A 20,369-nucleotide genomic window follows, 5' to 3' on the forward strand; every position below is an offset into this window, starting at 1 on the left:
ACCAAATGTAAAATAGATGGCTAGTGGGAAGCAGCTGCACAGCGCAGGGAGATCAGCTCGGTGTTTTGTGACCACCTAGAGGAGTGGGATAGCGAGGGTGGTAGGGAGACACAAGAGGGAAGAGATATGGGGATATATGTATACATATAGTTGATTCACTTTGTTATACAGCAGAAACTAACACAACATTGTAAAGCGATTATACTCCAATAAAGATGTTAAAAAAAAAAAATGGAGTTGGGAGGCCAGCAGGGGAACTCTCAGGCCCTACCACTCCATGTCAATCGCAGACCCATGAAGAAAAGACATACTTTGTATCTCCAACAGGTAGAAGGTTACTCCTTTACTACCCAGCAAGAGGAAGGAAAAAAAAAAAAAACCTCCTTGCCAGGCAACAGCCCAATCAATTAGAGGCTGTCACAACTCAGCCAATGAAAAGCCACTACTTTGAATTCCCAGTTTCCTCCAGTGAACTCTTTGTTTAATAACAGGCCTGCCCAAGTCCTTCTCTAGAAAAGCACATTCCTCTCCTTTGTCATTTGGACTTGCCTGTGGATCGCCACAGATTAGATGTCCTGAATTGCAATTCTTTTCTGTTCCCGAATTAACCTATTTTGCTGGTAAAATAACTGGCTGTTCTATTGCTTTAGGTCAACAATATTTTCTCTCTACTTTCAGTTTTAGGTCTTAAAAGCATAGAACCAGAACCTGAAGGTTGTTTAAAGAATGTTAAGCTCCATAAGGGCAGGGCTGTCTGCTTGTCCAGTGATTTACCCAAGCACATCACTGCTATGGATAATAGGCACTCAATAAATATTTGATGAAGAAGTGAAAGGAAGTCTTTTTCCTTTTCCTGGGTATTGGGCCTATTCTAGGAATAAGTGTGAATTATATTAAAATGTCTGACATTTTCCTCATTCTCTTTTGTTGGGTATATTTCCCATTTAATTTTCTCCCAGGTGATCAGTTATGATACTGTCTGCCTTGTTCCAGCTATATAACTTATTCACTCTCAGATCAAAATCTAACTCCTAAAGCTAGAACTTCCTTTGTTACTGGGAGGGAGGAAAGCAATTTGATTTCAGGTCTTCCCAATAAAATGTAATTGAAAATGCCTTCCAGTCCTCTTAGGGCTTTGCCAATAATGCGTAGAATAATTGGATTTTAAAGAAATTGCTTACTGACCCCAACTGACATATATTTGGTACAATTTTGTGGGAAAGGGTCAAGTTTTCTAAGCTGTTTCTGGTTTTTGTAGCTTCCTCTTTTCCTCTACACAATACTCTCAGACTGTTTGTCTTTCGACCCCTTAGGGGAGGCTGCCTACCTAATCCATAGTCCAGCAAAATGAAAGCTAGTGATAATCAAGAAACATTTCAAAATAGAGTTGAAATGAGCTTCTTTCCTAGCAACATATGGATTATATACCAGTTTCTACAATTTGATATTAGAAAATAATGGCATATAAATCTAAAATAACACAGCAATTATGCTAATTTACTTTTAAAAGTATGTTGTCAGTTATTTAGAAACACAGGTTCCCAAGTAGCTCATCACCAAAGGAGTACCTCTCTAAAGAAAACTGGTGGTGGTGATGGACAGACAGGAGGTGAGGATTATACATACATTTGCTTTAGCAAAAGAGATGCTGGATGGTTCACTTCTGAATTACAATTCATACAGGACTTGAAACATAGTTATTGAGAAAATAATACACTGCTGATGTAAGTATGTGGTATTGCACTACAGGAGGTCAGCAAAACAACTCACAACAAATGAAATTAATTATCGTGAAGTTAAAGTGAGAGCATTTTATAGTTAAAACTAATAATATCAGTATTTGAAGACCAAGATGACCTCAGTGCAACATAATAATGCAATATGAACTAAATGTCCTTCCCCCAAATCATCAGAAGTTAAACTACTGGCGCTTGTGCAATATCACAGGAGTTCTGCAAGGTGTAGAGGCCAGTGAAATACTGCACTGGCATTCTCATTAAGTTGTTTTGGCTTATAAAACCCAAATTTCAGTACTTTTAAAACATTCACTTAATAGATTTAAAAACTGCCCATAAGAACTGCAGAAATGACCTATAATTTTGGGTCACTTTTTTGGCCATCAGTACCCAGGGAGCTTTGGTCTATATTTTGATTACTCTTCTTAATGAGGAATGATCAACTCAAGAAATTTCCTCAGGAATAGGGAAAGTTTATCAACAAACTTTTGGTTTGTGCAAAACGGAGAGAATAGGAGATAAAACAACAACAACAACAAAAAACCCTCCAAGCAACCAACTCCTACCCAGGCTGCCAAGGGTGGCTGGTCCCCCAGGACATCCTTCCTTTTTGCCTCTGGGGTTTCAGGATGCACAGAGCAGCCAGAAGGCACCTCCCCCGAGGGGGCAGGTGGTGTCACAGCTGCTCTGGACTCTGGGCTCATAGTGCCTTGACCAGCCCAAATAGAGAGGGAGCTTGCAACCATGGGAATGAGGCAGAGGTGAAGACACTTCTTATTTTTGTATCCCCTGGCCGAGTACAGTGACTGGTACAAAATAGTTGCCTAATAAATATAGAACAAACAAATTCAGGCCTCAGCTTACTTTACCAGCACCATATCCATAAACCTGCATTCATCAGCTCATATGCTCTTTTCAACCACAGCTGTAGCAATGTAGGAAGTAACTCTTTCCAGTCCAAGATTAATTCCTGCTCAATGCTTGGTGTCCCAACCCTCTTCTACTCTCAGGACACATAACATTGCCTCTGTGTCTACATCAGCTTCTCCAGATTTATTTTGATTCTAAAAATCCCCTTCACAGAAATACATAGTTTTACGAAACCCCTTAGAAATTTATTAAATTATTTCATTATTTTACATAATATGATTAAGAGGGGAATTTTAAGTAAAAACATTTTATTTGAAATAAGTATATATTTAAGGATTATAATATAAAATTTATTTTAAAAGTTCTTGAACCTAAAACTACTCTAAAAAACAAAGTCTATTAAAAAATATGATGAGTATTTGCAAAGTCTCTAAGTACCTCTCCATAAGACACTTAATAATTTCTCTTGAGCAGAAAGACCTGGCAGAACCCACCTTGACCTAGTGGTCCAAGTCCACACCACCAGTGACAGGACAAACTGACAGCATGTACCCCTCAACACAATGCACCAAGAAGGACACTTGGGATTCCTGCCCCAAATATACAGCTTCAATCTAATCATGAGGAAACATCAGACAAACCCACACTGAGGACCATTATGTAAAACAATCGAGCGGTTCTCATCAAAACTGTCAACTCTGGGAATTCCCTGGAGGTCCAGTGGTTGGGACTCCATGCTTTTACTGCAAAGGGTCAGGGAACTAGGATCCTACAAGCCGCATGGCGTGGCCAAAAAAAAAGAAATAGAAAAAAAAAATTTTTTTAAGTGTCAAGTTTGTAGATGATGGAGAAATACTGAGGAACTGTCACAAATCAGTTTTCTCCACTCAAGGGAAATTATTAAGGGTCTAAAGACCACTAAAGAGACATGAGAACTAAATGCAGCATAGGATCTTAGACCAGAATTAGAATATTAGGGGAAAAACTGGTGAAATCCCCATAGGGTCTAGAGATTAGTTTCTAGTATTGCATCAATACTAATTTTCTGGGTCAGATAACTGTATTGTGGTTTTGTAAGAGGCTGACATTGTGGGCAAATGGACAAAGGGTATATAGGCAATCTCAATTATTTTTGCATCTTTTTATAAGTCTAAAATTACTCCAAAATAAAAAACTAAATAGATGTAATTTTCCTATGTAACAAATGACAGCTATTCATTTCATAAATTAAATTCTTACTGAATTAATTATGTAAGAAAAAAGGCAAAACTGGCCAATAACGTTTTTAAAAAATGTGCTCTAAAATGTATATTTGAAATTAAATCCATGTATAGAACAAAAACATATAAAATAGCTTCATGATATTTTTTTGAATTCTTACTTTTTAATGTAAAATTCCACTGTTACTTTTATAGATTCCTCATTTTGTTATTGACTATTTTTTAGAGCAATTAAAGATTCAGAGCGAAACTGAGGGGAAGATACAGACACTTCTCATACACATTTCCCACACGTTCATAGCCTCCCCCATTAAGCAACATCCTCCACTAGAGTGGTACATTTGTTACAACTGATGAACCTACATTGGCACATCATAATCACCCAAAGTCCACAGTTTACATTAGGGTTCACTCTTGGTGTTGTACATTCCATGGGTTTGGACAAATGTATAATGACATGTATCCATTTATAGTATCATACAGAGAAGTTTCACTGCCCTACAAAAAACCTCTGTGCTTCACCTATTCACCCAACCCCTAACCCCTGGCAACCACTGATCTTTTTCTTGTCTCCATATTTTTGCCTTTTTGAGAATATCACATAGTTGGAAATCATACAGTATATAATTCTTTCAGATTTGCTTCTTTCACTTAGTAACATGCATTTAAGTTTCCTCCAGGTCTTTCCATGAGCTGATAGCTCATTTCCTTTTAGTGCTGAAGAATATTCCATTGTCTGGATGTACCACACTTTATTTATCCATTCACCTACTGAAGGGCATCTTGGTTTCTTCCAAGTCTTGGCAATTCTGAATAAAGTTGCTGTAGACATCCATGTGCAGGTTTTGTGGTGGACGTAACTTTTAAACTCCCTTCGGTAAATACCAAGGAGCACCATTGCTGGATTGTATGTTTGGTTTTACAAGAAACTGCCAAACTGTCTTCCAAAGTGACTGTACCATTTTGCATTTCTACCAGCAATGAACTAAAGTTCCTTTTGCTACAAAGGCTTATCAGCATTTGGTGGTGTCAGTGCTCCAGATTTTTGCCATTCAAATAGGTGGGTAGTGGTATCTCATTGCCATTTTAACTTGCATTTCCCTGATGACATATGACATGGAGGATTTTTCATATGCTTATTTGCCATCTGTATCTCTTCTTTGGTATCTGTCAAGGTCTTTTGTCCATTTTTAAATTGGGTTGTTTGTTTTCTTGTTCTTGAACTTTAAGTGTTCTTTGTATATTTTGGGTAACAGTCCTTTATCAGATATGTCTTTTGCAAATATTTTCTCTTAGTTTGTGGCTTGTCTTCTCATTCTCTTGACATTGTCTTTCTCAAAGCAGAAGTGGTGAATTTTAATGAAGTCCATCTTACCAATTATTTCTTTCATGGATCATGCTTTTGATATATCTAAAAGATCATCACCATTCCCAAGTTCAAGGTTATCTTCTAGGAGTTTTATAATTTTGCATTTTATATTTAGGTCTGTGATCCATATTGAGTTAATCTCATGTAAGGTGTAAGATCTGTGTCTATGTCTACATTCATTTTTCTCTATGTGGATGTCCAGTTGTTCCAGCATTATATTTTGAAAGGACTGTCTTTGCTCCACTGTTCTGCCTTTGCTACTTTGTCAAAGATTGGTTGACTATATTTATGTGGGTCTATTTCTGGGCCTTCTATTCTGTTTCATAGATATATTTGTCTGTTCTTTCTTAAATACTACACTGTCTTAATTGCTGTAGGTTTATAGTAAGTTGGAAGTCAGGTAGTATCCAGTCCTCCAACGTTGTTCTTCATTATATTGAAATTGTTTTGGCTATTTTGGGACTTTTGCCTCCCCATACAGAAACTTTAGAAGCAGTTTGTCCCCATCCACAAAATACCTTGCTGGGATTTTCATTGCACTTGTATTAATATACAGATCAAGTTGGGAAGAACTGATATCTTGACGATATTGAGTCTCCTTTTTTTTTTTTTTTTTTCTTTTTCCTCCACTCTTTTTTAGATCCTATTCCCACAGAGGTCATTACAGAGTATTGAAGAGAGTTCCCTGTGCTATTCAGTAGGTTCTTATTTGTTATCTATTTTATATATAGTAGTGTGTACATGTCAATCCCAATCTCCCAATTTATCCCTCTCCCCACTTTCTCCTGTGGTAACCACAAGTTTGTTTTCTATATCTGTGACTTTATTTCTGTTTTGTAGATAAGTTCATTTGTACCATTTCTTTAGATTCCACATATAAGTGATATCATATGATATCTGTCTTTCTCTGTCTGACTTACTTCACTCAGTATGACAAGCTCTAGGTCCATCCATGTCACTGTAAATGGCATTATTTCATTTTTTATGGCTGAGTAATATTCCATTGTATATATGTACCACATATTCTTTATCCATTCCTCCATCAATGGACATTTAGGCTGCTTCCATATGCTGGCTGTTGTAAATAGTGCTGCAATGAACATTAGGGTGCATGTATCCTTTTTAATTATGGTTTTCACTGGATATATGCCCAGGAGTGGGATTGGTGGATCATATGGTAGCTCTATTTTTAGTTTTTTAATGAATCTCCATACTTTTCTCCATAGTGGCTGTATCAATTTACATTCCCACCAAGAGTATAGGAAGGTTCCCTTTTCTCCACACCCTCTCCAGCATTTACTATTTGTAGATTTTTTGATGATGGTCTTTCTAACTGGTGTGAGCTCATACCTCACTGTAGTTTTGATTTGCATTTCTCTAATAATTAGTGATGCTGAGCATCTTTTCATGTGCCTCTTGGCCATCTGTATGTCTTCTTTGGAGAAATGTCTATTTAGATCTTCTCCCCATTTTTTGGGTTGGGTTCTTTGTTTTTTTGATATAGAGCTGCAGAAGCTGTTTGTATATTTTGGAGATTAATCCCTTGTTGGTTGCTTCATTTGCAAATACTTTCTCCCATTCTGTGGGTTGTCTTTTTGTTTTGTTTATGGTTTCCTTTGCTGTGCAAAAGCTTTTAAGTTTAATTAGGTTCCATTTGTTTATTTTTGTTTTTATTTCCATTACTCTAGGAGGTGGATCAAAAAAGATCTTGCTGTGATTTATGTCAGAGAGTGTTCTGCCTATGTTTTCCTCTAAGAGTTTTATAGTATCCGGTCCTACATTTAGATCTTTAATCCATTCTGAGTTTATTTTTGTGTACGGTGTTAGGTAGCATTTTAATTTCATTCTTTACAGGTAGCTGTCCAATTTTCCCAGCACCACATACTGAAGAGACTGTCTTTTCTCCATTGTATATTCTTGCCTCCTTTGTCATAGATTAGGTGACCATAGGCATGTGGGTTTATCTCTAGACTTTCTATCCTTTTCCATTGATCTATATTTCTGTTTTTTTGTGCCAGTACCATATTGTTTGATGACTGTAACTTTGTAGTATAGTCTGAAGTCAGGGAGTCTGATCTCTCCAGCTCTGTTTTTCTTTCTCAAGATTGCCTTGGCTATACAGGGTCTTTTGTGTTTCCATACAAATTGTACAATTTTCTGTTCTGATTGTGAAAAATGCTATTGGTAATTTGATAGGGATTGCATTGAATCTGTAGATTACTTTGGGTAGTATAGTCATTTTGACAATATTGATTCTTCCAATCCAAGAACAAGGTATGGCTCTCCATCTGTTTGTGTCATCTTTGATTTCTTTCATCAGTATCTTATAGTTTTCTGAGTACAGGTCTTTTGCCTCCTTAGGTAGGTTTATTCTTAGGTATTTTATTCTTCTTGATGTGATGGTAAATGGGATTGTTTCCTTAATTTCTCTTTCTGATCTTTCATTGTTAGTGTATAGGAATGCAAGATATTTCTGTGTTTTTATTTTGTATCCTGCAAATTTACCAAATTCATTGATGAGCTCTAATAGTTTTCTAGTAGCATATTTAGGATTTTCTATGTATCATGTCATCTGCAAACAGTGACAGTTTTACTTCTTTTCCAATTTGAATTCCTTTTATCTCTTTTTCTTCTCTGATTGCCATGGCTAGGACTTCCAAAACTATGTTGAATGCAAATGGCTAGAGTGGACATCCTTGTCTTCTTCCTGATCTTAGAGGAAATGCTTTCAATTTTTCACTGTCGAGAATGATGTTTGCTGTGGGTTTGTCGTATATGGCCTTTATTATGTTGAAGTAGGTTCCCTCTATGCCCTCTATGCCCTATGATAAAAACTTCTGGAGAGTTTTTATCATAAATGGGTGTTGAATTTTGTCAAAAGCTTTTTCTGCATCTATTGAGATGATCATATGGTTTTTATTCTTCAGTTTGTTAATGTGGTATATCACATTGATTGATTTGCAGATATTGAAAAATCCTTGCATCCCTGGGATAAATTCCACTTGATCATGGTGTATGATCCTTTTAATGTGTTGTTGGATTCCGTTTGCTAGTATTTTGTTGAGGATTTTTACATCTATATTTATCAATGATATTGGCCTGTAATTTTCTTTTTTTGTGATATCTTTGTCTGGTTTTGGTATCATGGTGATGGTGGCCTTGTAGAATGAGCTTGGGAGTGTTCCTCCCTCTGCAATTTTTGGGAAGAGTTTGAGAAGGATAGGTGTTAACTCTTCTCTAAATGTTTGATAGAATTCACCTGTGAAGCCATCTGGACTTTTGTTTGTTGGAAGATTTTTAATCAGTTTCAATTTCAGTACATGTGATTGTTCTGTTCATATTTTCTATTTCTTCCTTGTTCAGTCTTGGAAGGTTATACCTTTCTAGGAATTTGTCCATTTCTTCTTGGTTGTCCATTTTATTGGCATATAGTTGCTTGTAGTAGTCTCTTATGATCCTTTGTATTTCTGTTGTGTCCACTGTAACTGATCCTTTTTCATTTCTAATTTTATTGATTTGAGTCCTCTCCCTTTTTTTCTTTATGAGTCTGGCTAAAGAGTTATCAATTTTGTTTATCTTCTCAAACAACCAACTTTTAGTTTCATCCATCTTTGCTATTGTTTTCTTCACCTCTGTTTTATTTATTTCTGCTGTGATCTTTATGATTTCTTTCCTTCTACTAACTTTAGGTTTTGTTTGTTTTTCTGTCTCTAGTTGCTTTAGGTGTAAGGTTAGGTTATTTACTTGAGATTTTTCTTGTTTCCTGAGGTAAGATTGTATTGCTGTAAACTTCCCTCTTAGAACTGCTTTTGCTGCATCCCAGAGGTTTTGGATTGTGGTGTTTTTATTGCCATTTGTCTCTAGGTATTTTTTTATTTCCTCTTTGATTTCTTCAGTGATCCTTTGGTTATTTAGTAACGTATTATTTAGTCTCCATGTGTTTGTGTTTTTTACAGTTTTTTTCCTGTAATTGATTTCTAATCTCATAGTCTGCAGTTGGAAAAGATGCTTGATATGATTTCAATTTTCTTAAATTTGCAGAGGCTTGATTTTTGGCCCAAGATGTGATCTATCCTAGAGAATGTTCTGGGTGTACTTGAGAAGAAAGTGTATTCTGCTGCTTTCAGATGGAATGTCCTATAGATATCAGTTAAGTCTATCTGGTCTAATGTGCCATTTAAGGCTTGTGTTTCCTTATTAATTTTCTGTCTGGATGATCTGTCCATTGGTGTAAGTGGGGTGTTAAAATCCCCAACTATTATTGTGTTATTGTCAATTTCCCCTTTGATGGATGTTAGCATTTGGCTTATAAATTTAGGTGCTCCTACGTTTGGTGCATATAATTTACAATTTTTGTACCTTCTTGGATTGATCCCTTGATCATTATGTAGTGTCCTTCCTTATCTCTTATAACAGTCTTTATTTTAAAGTCTATTTTGTCTGATATGAGTATTGCTACTTCAGCTTTCTTTTGATTTCCATTTGCATGGAATATCTTTTTCCATCCCCTCACTTTCAGTCTGTATGTGTCCCTAGGTCTGAAGTGGGTCTCTGTAGACAGCATATCCATTCAGCCAGTCTATGTCTTTTGGGTGGAGCATTTAATCCATTTACATTTAAGGTAATTATCAATATGTATATTCCTACTGCCATTTTCTTAACTTTTGGGGTTTTGTTTTTTCTTCCCTTACTCTTTTGTTGCCTTCTCTTGTGGTTTGATGATCATCCTTAGTGTTGTGTTTGGGTTGCTTTTTCTTTCTTGTTTGTGTATCTATTGTAGTTTTTGGGTTTGCTATTCCCATGAGGTTTTAATTTAGCAGTCTATATATGTACAAGGTTGTTTTAATTTGCTAGTCTCTTTCCCGCCTACGAAAGTTCCTTTAGCATTTGTTGTAAAGCTGATTTCATGGTGCTGAATTCTCTTAGTTTTTGCTTGTCTGTAAAGCTTTGGTTTTCTCCGTCGAATCTGAATGAGAGCCTTGTTGGGTAGAGTATTCTTGGTTGTAGGTTTTTCCCTTTCATCACTTGAAATATATCAAGCAGAGTTTCTGCTGAAAAATCCGCTGATAATAATAATCAGGATTCCCTCATATGTTATTTGTTGCTTTTCCCTTGTTGCTTTTAACATTTTTTCTTTGTCTTTAATTTTTGCCAGTTTGTTTAATATGTGTCTTGGCATGTTCCTCCTTGGGTTCATCCAGTGTGGGATTCTCTGTGCTTCCTGGACGTAGAGTGAGTGTTTCCTTTCTCATGTTAGGGAAGTTTCTGGCTAAAATATCTTCAATTATTTTCTCAGGCTCTTTCTCTTTCTCTTTCTCTTCTCCTTCTGGTACCCCTATAATGAGAATGTTGGTGTGTTTATTATTATCCCGGAGATCTCTGAGACTGTCCTCATTTCTTTTCATTCCTTTTTCTTTATTCTGTTCTGTGGCAGTGATTTCCACCACTATGTCTTCCACCTCACTTATTCGTTCTTCTGCCTCAGTTATTCTGCTATGGATTCCTTCTACTGCATTTTTCATTTCAGTTATTGTATTGTTCATCTGTTTGTTTGTACTTTAAATCTTCTAGCTCCTTGTTAAACATTTCTTGTATCTTCTTGATCTATCCCTCCACTCTTTTTCCAAGATTTTGGATCATCTTTACTATCATTACTCTGAATTCTTTTTCAGGTAGATTGCCTCTCTCCTCTTCATTTAGTTGTTCTTGTGGGTTTTTATCTTGTTCCTTCTTTTGTAACATATTTCTCTGTCATCTCATTTTGTCTAACTTTCTGTGTTTGTGGTGTCCTTTCCACAGGCTGCAGGACTGTAGTTCTCTTGCTTCTGGTGTCTGCTCCCTGGTGGGTGAGTTTGGTCCAGGGGCTTGTGCAGCCTTCCTGGTGGAAGGGACTGGTGCCTGCCCTCTCGTGGGTGCAGCTGGGTCTTGTCCCTCTGATGGGCAGGGCCACGTCAAGGGGTGTGTTTTGAGGTGGATGTGAGCTCAGTACGACTTTAGGCAGCCTGTCTTCTGATGGGTGGGGCTGTATTCCTATCTTGGTGGTTGTTTGGCCTGAGGTTTTCCAGCTTCGGAGCCGCAGGTTGTTGGGTGGGGCTGGGTCTTGGTGCCAAACTATGGACCTCCGGAAGATCTCACTCCAATCAATATTCCCTGGGGCTTCTGCTACCAGTGTTCTTGCCCTCGTGGTGAGTGATAGTCGACCTTCACCTCCCCAGGACACCCTCTAAGACCCCTAGGTAGGTGTAGCCCAGGTTGCTATTGAGGTACTGCTTTGTGCCGGGTCCCAGTGCATGTGAGACCTTGTGTGTGCCATCCAAGCGTTTAGTCTCTGTTTCTCCCAGCCCTATGGAGTTCCTGCACTCAAGCCCTGCTGGCCTTCATGGCTAAATGGTCTGGGGGTTCTTCTACCCAATTCCAGACCCTCAGACTGTCTTGGAGGGCTATTTTATGTGGGAATGTCCCTATGTAGCCTGCATGGGTTTAATATTTTTTGGTGCGAGGGTTGTTTTTAGTATAGATGTTTGCCACCTCTTAATCAGTGTATGCTGGCCGTTATCCCCTTTATAGGAGGTGTGACTGATGTTGTGGTGAACAGAGCCAGCACTGGATATTGAGCAGGGCCTCCCCTTTGCTCTGTGGTTGTCACCGCCCTGTCAGACATGGGGTCTGCTCCCTAGTTGTTGGAGTAGAGGCCCTCAGATCTGTTTCTTAGCTGTGTTTCTGATCTGCGGTGTGAGGTAGGCAGGATTGGAGTACTCCCACTGGGAGGGAAGCCTCTGAGTATTCCTCCTCTGGACCTGTTCACCTGTGGCTGTGCTCTGTTATGTCACTTTTCACCTGTTGTGCAAGCTCTCTTACACTGTTGTTGGCACTGCTCTAGGCCCCACCTTAACTGTGGGTATGCTGGCAGTTGGCCCTGGTGTCTCTCAGACGTTGTTTTCACCAGGCCACCAGCATAGATCCACTTAAGTCAGGTCCCAGGATTGTAGTAATCATGGATTGGACCTACTGTGGGTGCTATGGGGGCAGCTCTGACTCTAGTCTGGCCCAACCCCCATGTGTATGTGCCGACAAAATCTACAGCTGCTAAAGCTAGGCCCATCTTGGTTGCAGGAGCACTGGTTGTTCATTCAGATGTTCTGTAGGCACTGAGTTTACAAAGCCAGTCACAGCATTGTCAATTCATGGTTTGCACAGCTGTGTGGAGAGGTTTCAGCTTTTCTTTCTTAGTTGCATGGCCCCTAGGGCTCAGTTGTGGTTTCAGCCCCACCTCTGCTTGTGGGCCACCCATAGGGGTCTGCTTTCAAGGCTGCCCTGGAGCACAGGAGTCCACTCCGGCAAGGGGGGGTTGTGGCGGCAGCACGGTGGCTGGGGTCACAGGAGCCCTGGCAGCAACAGGCATGAGGGGGAGCTGGCGGCCGCAGGCACAAGAGAGTCGGCCCCAGTGGGGGCCCTTCCTAATACCCAGCCACAGGCGTGGGCGAGCCAGCCCTATTGTTGATGAGGCACGTGGGGAAGCTGGCCCTGGTGGTGACAAGGCATGTGAGGGAGCCAGCCATTGTGGGCACAAGAGAGCCGGCCCTTGGGGGGAGGGGGGCCTCCTAGCACCCAGCCACAGGCAGGAGAGAGTAGGCCCCAGAGGGGTCCCCCTAGTGCCTGGCTGCCAGCGTGATAGAACCGGCCCTGGTGGGGGCCCCTCCTAGTGCCCAGCCCCCTGAACAAGAGGCTAGCCCTGGCAGGGGCCCCTCCTTGCACCCGGCTGCTGGCTCAAGAGGGCTGGCCCCAGCAGGGGCCCTTCCTAGTGCCCAGGGTGGAAGGGGTGGCACATGGGGAGAGAGCCTGCAATGGCAGCTCTGCCCCTTACACATCGCTTTGCTTCTATGGCAGTCTGGGTTTCCTCCACAGGCATTCCTGGTTGCAGTGTCCTCACCCCCATCCCCTCAGGCTGTCTCCTTATAGCCAACAGCAGTCCTCTTCCCAGCTTTGCTCTCCAAACCCCACATTCCAGCACGCAGCCCCCATCCTCACCGGGGACACGTCTAGGGCTGGGGCACACAGGGCTGTGGCAAGAACCGTCTGTGTAGGTCTCACTCTGTCCTGCCTGCCACAGAACAGTTGCTGCACTCTCTTCCGATAGCCCCAAAGCTCCCCTTCTGTCCCAACTGATCTACCCACCAGTGAGGGGGCTTCCTCAGATGCAGGAACCTCTCCTCTCCTCAAGCTCCACCCCAGGGTTGCCGTTCCCATCCTGCTTCCTCTCCTCTTCTTTCCCCCTTCTTCTTTCTTTCATCCTACCTGGTTATGGGGGATCTTTCTTGTTCTTTTTGGTGTCCAAAGTCCTCTGCCAATGTTCAGCCAGTGCTCTGTGAGAACTGTTCCATTTGTAGATGTATTCTTGATGCATTTGTGGGGAGAGGTGAACTCCACGTCCTCCTACTCCTCCACCATCTTGACCTCCTTTGAAACTGAGTCTTCTGATCCATTAACCTGAATATCTCTTTAATTATTAGTTCGTCTTTACTTTCATTCATCAGAGTTTTATAGTTTTCCTCATCTAGATCTTGTACATAATTTGTTAGATTTATACCAAAACTTTTCATTTTAGGGGGGCTAATATAAACGGTATTGTGTTTTTAATTTCAAATTCCACTTGTTCATTGCTGGTATATAGGAAAGCAAATAACTTTCAGATATTAACCTTGTACCTTGCCACCTTGCCATAATTGCTTTTTAGTTCCAAGAATTTTTTGTCAATTCTTTCAGATTTTCTACATAGATGATCATGTCATCTTGCAATCAAGAAAGGTTTTTTTTTCTCTTCCCTCCCAGTCTTTATACCTTTTATTTCCTTTTCTTGTCTTATTGCATTACTTCCAGTATGATGTTGAAAAGGATGGGTAAAAGGGAATATCCTTGACTTACACCTGATCAATGGGGAAAGCTTTGAGTTTCTCACCATTAAGTATAATGTTAGCTGTAGGGTTTTTTTTTTTAAGATATTCTTTATCAAGTTGAGAAAGTTCCCCTCTATTTCTAGTTTACTGAGAGTTTTTTAAAATCATGAATGTGTTTGGATTTTGTCAAAAGCTTTTTCTGCATCTATTAATGTGATCATGTGATTTTTCTTTTTTAGCTTATTGATGTGATAGATTACATTTAATTTTCAAATACTGAACCAGCCTTGCATACTTAGAATAAATCCTACTTGACTGTGGTGTGTAATTCTTTTTAAATGCTGTTGGATTCTATTTGCCAATATTTTGTTTTTTTAAGCACTTCTCGGAAAATAATGAATAGTCCTCCAAAATTTCATGTTGAATTAGATAAAAATCAATACTTTACTTCTTATTTTTACCATTAGTTTTCAAGGAATAAAATTTCTTATTTTTAACACTAGTTTTTAAGGAATAAAATTCCTATTAGAAAAATACAGCTTACAGATTTGGTAAAGATCATTGTGAGGTAGTTTATAAAAGAATTACCAATTCTAAACTAATAATTAGTTTGTTACATTTCAATTAGCAGCTTCATGTAATCATTCAATGGTTTTTAAAATTATTTATTTATTTTTTATTATTATCTTCTTTTTTTTTTTTTTTTTTTTTTTTTGGGCTGTGTTGGGTCTTTGTTGCTGTACGTGGGCTTTCCTCTAGTTGCGGTGAGCCAGGGCTACTCTTCATTGCGGTGCATGGGCTTCTATTGTTGTGGAGCATGGGCTCTAGGCACACGGGCTTCAGTAGTTGTGGTACATGGGCTCAGTGCTCATGGGCTCTAGAGTGCAGGCTCAGTAGTTGTGGCACATGAGCTTAGTTGCTCCACAGCATGTGGAATCTTCCCAGACCAGGGATCAAACCCGTGTCTCCTGCATTGGCAGGCAGATTCTTAACCACTGCGCCACCAGGGAAGTCCCCATTCAATGGTGTTTATGTATATAATTTAAACAATACACTACCATAAGAAATTTTTTAAAATGTGAAAGTGTATAACCAAAAAAACCACCAGAATTTCTGGGGGTTGGTGACATAATACTCAATCACATGAGAACACATGAGTGCGTTCAGCCCATTTCCACTAGCTCTAGGGCTTGCTCCCTCTGTATACACCGTGGAGTTCTCACGTGGTTCTACTTTCTAGGGAGAAATATATGAATCAATACTTATTTTAAAATATAACTAGAAAGAAATACCATTGCTATCTTTAGCCTGAATTCTCTGGTCTGCCTTTGTGGACACCAGGGGTTCCAAACTACCAGCTGGAAAATGTAACTTTCCTGACTTTATAACTTTAATAATCTTGACAATCAGAATTTAATAAATTCACATCTACTGCAACTCAAAAAATTCTCTTTTTCAAAATGCCCCTCCCAATACATCTACCCACCACCAGTTGGTTGGTCTGTCTCTTGCTTTCTCTTGCTTCCCTCTTTTCTGTGCACCCAAATCTTATGAAAAAGTGGTTTAAATTTGCTATTTCAATTTTTCAACTCACACTAAGTTTTCAATCCATATTATATGATTTCTGTACCCACTCTTCCAGTACAAATATTTTTGTTAACATAACCAGTGCTGTCCATGTCACTAAGTCCAATGGATACTTTTCACTCTTATTTAATCACTCAGCAGCATCTGGTAGATCACCTCCTCTTTCCTGAAGTATTTCCATCTGTAGGCATGCATGATAACAAGCCTTTTCAGTTTCTACTTATTTCTCAGGTTACCTTACCTTTAAAACTTTTGATGTTCTTTAGGATTCAGTAAGCCCATCTTCCTTCTCACTTTATTTCTCTAGGTGACCTCATTTACTCCCAAGGTTTCAAATATCCTCTGTAAGCCAGTGGGGATTTCTATCTCCAGCCCAGGGACCCCTGAGCTTAGTCCCTTGTGTCCACATGCTTATTCAACATACCCATTTGTACAATGCTCTTGAACATTAAATTCAACACGGTCAAAACCTAACACTTGGTCTTATCCCAAACCCAGGCCATCTCGACCACAGACCTGCTTATTTTGTGTATTTTCTATTCCACTAAGTACTACCACTATGTATGTATTGCTCATGTCATAAATATGGATATGCACTCTTCCCTACCCAACATAGCCAATCAGTCATTAAGTCCTGTTGATTTCACCTCCTATATATTTCACCAATCTGTTTACTTCTAGCATCATTATTATCAGTTCAATCTAAGCCATCATCATCACTTGACTAACTGCTCTAGTAGCTCCCTAACTGGTCTTGTGTAAACACCATGGCTCTGCTCCAATCCATTATCTACTCTGGAGCTGGAATGCTATTTTTAAAATGCAAATTTGATCACATAATTCTCCTGTGTTTTAAAAAAAATCTTTTAATATCTTCCTTTTAGTAAAAGAATAAAGTGAAAGGTCTACCATAAAAACTTAAAGGCCTTGTCTTTATCCGGCCCTCACCTGCCTCTCCAACCTCATCACATGCTATTCTTTCCATTATTCTTCATGTTAAACACAGTTTCTTTCCTTCTTTAAAAGTCCTACCTCAGGACCTTCAATTTACAGTTTTCTTTTCTCTAGAAGAGGAGCTGGCAAACTTTTTTAGGAGAGGGCGAGATAGTAAATAGTTTAGGCTTTGTGAACCAATAGGTCAGTCTCTGACTCACCTACTCAACTCTGACATTGTAGGGTGAAAGGAGCCACAGATGACATGTAAACAAATGAGCATGACTATGTTCCTGAGCCATACAAAATGGGCTTGGGCTGGGGTACAATTTGCCAGCTCCTGCCCTAGGACTAGTAATCCCTATATTGCCACTCACAGATTCATTTCAAGTGTCATTTTTTCATTGAAACTTTTTCTGATCAGGGTAAGTCACCTTATTAAATGTGCTTACACCACAAAGTATATTTCACTTTCATATAACTAATCATTACTGCAATTAATTAGATATTTGTGAAATTCTCTTGTTAATATCCATCTTCCCTGTAAGGCTGTAAACTCCATTAGACTAGGAATTATATTTACTTTGCTATTTTATTTGCAGCATGTGGTGGAGAACATGACACATGGTAGCAATCAATAAATATTTGTTGAATGAATGAACGATTAATTTACTATCTGACCTTCAGTTGGCAACTTTATCTTTCTGAGCCTTAGTTCTCCACCTGGAAAGGAAGATGATAATAACAACTACTTCCCAGGTTTGTTTCAGGTAAGAAAACATGCGTGAGGTGAATTTTGTGAACTCTAAAACAATATACAGATGTAAGAAAAGAAATATTAGAAAGATGAGTTGGTTGCATAGTACAGGAGCAAATTATAGCCCAAGGTCCAAATCTTTTCACTCATTCTGTTGGCCTTCTAGCTAAGAATGGTTTTTGTCTTTTTAAAGGGTTGTAAAAAAAAAGCAAAAACAAAACAAACAGTACATGACAGAGACTACTCGTGGCCCAGGAAGCCTAAAATATTTTACTCTCTGGTCCTTTACAGAAATAGTTTGCTGATCTCTGGCTTAGAAAATAAATGAATGATTAATACTTTATAAGTATACTCATATTTTAATATTATGGTATCATTTTCTGACTACCTTTCTTCTCTTCAATAGAGCAAGTGATCAAATTTATAAACATTCCTCCTCCCCCTGCCAAGGGACTCTATGTTTACTTCAAATTAAAAAATAATGATAAAAGGAGTATTTAAATATTTTCTTTTCCCCTCAGTTATATGAACAATTGATTTTGAAACAGAGTAGGCCTGGGGTGTCTGGGGAATGGGATAGAAATGGGGAGATGGATGCCAAGAAAACTATCTCCACTGGAAGGTTAACTGCTGTTATGTACGTGATTGCTGAGATTTTTTTTCCTGGGTATTTTCATCACTGTATAGAAATTAGGAATGACACATTTATAGTAAATAATAAGGGACTGTGTTTTTCACACACAAAAAAATACTGCACAAAAAAGCAAAGGAATTTGGAATCAAAAGATCATGATTCAAGTTTGAACTCTACCAACTTACTCAATATGGCACTTTGAGCAAATACATTAGTATCTCTCAGCTTGAGCTTCTCCATCTAGAAAAAGAGAGTAAATATCGATTCCATTTAGTACGTGGCTATTATGAGCCAGGTGCTTTACATATATTATATTTGATCTTTATATCAAACTGCAAAGTGGCTATTGTTAGCTCCAATATATAGATGAAGAAACTGATGCTCAGAGAGGTTAAGTAACTTGCTCAAAGTACACCACTAGGAAGAACCAAAGGGTCTGGAGTCAAATTCTGACTCTAACAATATATTTAACCTTCTTAGGCCTTACATGTTTTATCTTACAAAAATACATACAAAACCTAATTTCTAGAAGAGAAGTTTTAAAATTCCTGCATATTACATTACCAGCTTGCACCTTAAAGGTAGATGGTTTTCCTACAATGTTCTCTATTAAATCTACTTCTGTGTCTTTAGAGAATAGTAAAGAGGGAAAGTGCTCTCCTCTCTGTGTATTATAAGAACAACCTAAATTGAGAAAGTATAAATATATAGAAATATTAGATTTTAAGCATGTTCCTTGAGTACCATAGTAACCATGAATTCTATTTATTCCACAGCATTTCCCATTCTGTTTTTGAACCAAACACATTCAATATGTGGCACATCAGTTGATTATTAAGTCTTTATTACCTTTGCTTCATTATCTCATGTAGTCTCCCATGCTGGACACACTGTTCCTCCAATTCATCATTTCTTCTCCGTAACTTTTCCAGTTTGTCATATGTATACCTTTTTTCTTGACTGAGCTGAGCTATTTCAGATCTAGAGAGGTGTAAACACAGAAGTGACAGATGTTAAAGGTTCTTATTACCAAGAGCATGTTTTTATTGTATAACCTTATCATTTTCTTGAACTCTGTACTTAAACATAACAGTGTCAATAAAAATTATTTTATGTAAAATAAAATATTTCAGAAATTACAGAATGTCTAGTAGAAGGATATACACACTGCAGGAACTCAAGTGGTAGACAGATAAAGGAATAACAACTTCAACAGAGATAGTTTTTTCAAAGAACAAGACAAAAATGATAATAATCAAATCCCATTTTTAAAAAGACAGCTATTAATTTACCAAATATTTACTGAGTATCTATTACAGGCCAGCTACCATGCTGTTACAGGAACAACCTCAGGCCTAATTTCTGACAGAGAGTTGTTTCTTTTAATTAACATAGCTAATTTAATGGTACATGATTAAAATCATATAGTTTTAAAAAATGGTGGTTCTCTGCCCCCTGACTCCACCTCCAGCTTGTCAATGTAATTACTAATATTTCAGTTTGTAGTTAAATCAGTATTAGTTTTATGTCATAACAACTACATAAATATTGGTCCTTGTTGTCTAAGGAGTATATTATGATTACACATGCGTTTGTGTACATTTATTTTCCCTAAACAAGTGGACTTTAGTGTAGAATGATTGAGTGGCAAGCCATCTTTTCTGATGGGAGATTCCCAATATTATTAGTATCTGTAATTCTTTCCCCTGTGGCCATTCTGTTTCTCAAAAGAAGGATTCTCCAGTTTCCTGCTTGTTGTGTACAACCCTAACCATCAGTGGTCTAAGAGCTGGTTGGAAATAGAGGGGTGGTGTACTCACCTTTCAGAACGTACACTTTTAATTAATTCCTCTATTCTAATTTCAGTGCAGCTATTTTCACCAGTGCCTGCTGGTTTAATCTCTTCAGAGAGGAAGCTCCTAGTTTTCTGGGTGGAGGAGGGATAGTCATCTGGCTGCATGGGGTTGGGGTAGAACTGTCAACTTTGGTTTCAGTCCTATATTCCACTCCTGCCTTCCAAGTCTTTTTGGGATCCTGAGAGCAGATCAGCTTGCTTCACATACAAGTATCCCTGTCTGCAGACATTTAAGACTCACTTTCCTCCATTTGCTAAGTGAGGTACCATTCCCCCAATTTTCTTTCTGTCTTCACATTATTTCATTTGGGATTACAGATATCTGTCTACTTTGGTGATGATTGATGTTTGTCAGGAAATAACGTTACTTCTTCAGTGTCTTGGATGGCCATTCCAAGGCTCAAAATTTGAAGCTAAGAAAGACATCTGCCCAAGAAAAATTGTACTTTGTCCTTGACTTACTTAATTAAACATTACTCCTTACTCCACCATCTCCTCATACTCTACTGCCTCA

The 20,369-nt window shown here is 38.6% G+C and overlaps 1 protein-coding gene across 9 annotated transcripts in view; it reads right to left on the reverse strand.

The window, feature by feature from the left end:
* Positions 1-20,369, reverse strand: part of SDCCAG8 (SHH signaling and ciliogenesis regulator SDCCAG8) — a 273,722-nt gene that overhangs the window by 62,533 nt on the left and 190,820 nt on the right. For 7 of the 9 annotated variants that reach the window (XM_061187382.1, XM_061187380.1, XM_061187385.1 and 4 more), the window contains one exon: positions 18,850-18,981. In XM_061187382.1, the coding sequence (XP_061043365.1) occupies positions 18,850-18,981 (132 nt within the window). Of the gene's footprint in view, positions 1-18,196; positions 18,241-18,849; positions 18,982-20,369 lie in introns of those variants that run through there. The other 2 variants (XM_061187384.1, XM_061187387.1) reach the window with 2 other exon arrangements.

The sequence above is a fragment of the Eubalaena glacialis genome, chromosome 3 (assembly GCF_028564815.1).
Source record: "Eubalaena glacialis isolate mEubGla1 chromosome 3, mEubGla1.1.hap2.+ XY, whole genome shotgun sequence".
Taxonomy (NCBI): domain Eukaryota; kingdom Metazoa; phylum Chordata; class Mammalia; order Artiodactyla; family Balaenidae; genus Eubalaena; species Eubalaena glacialis.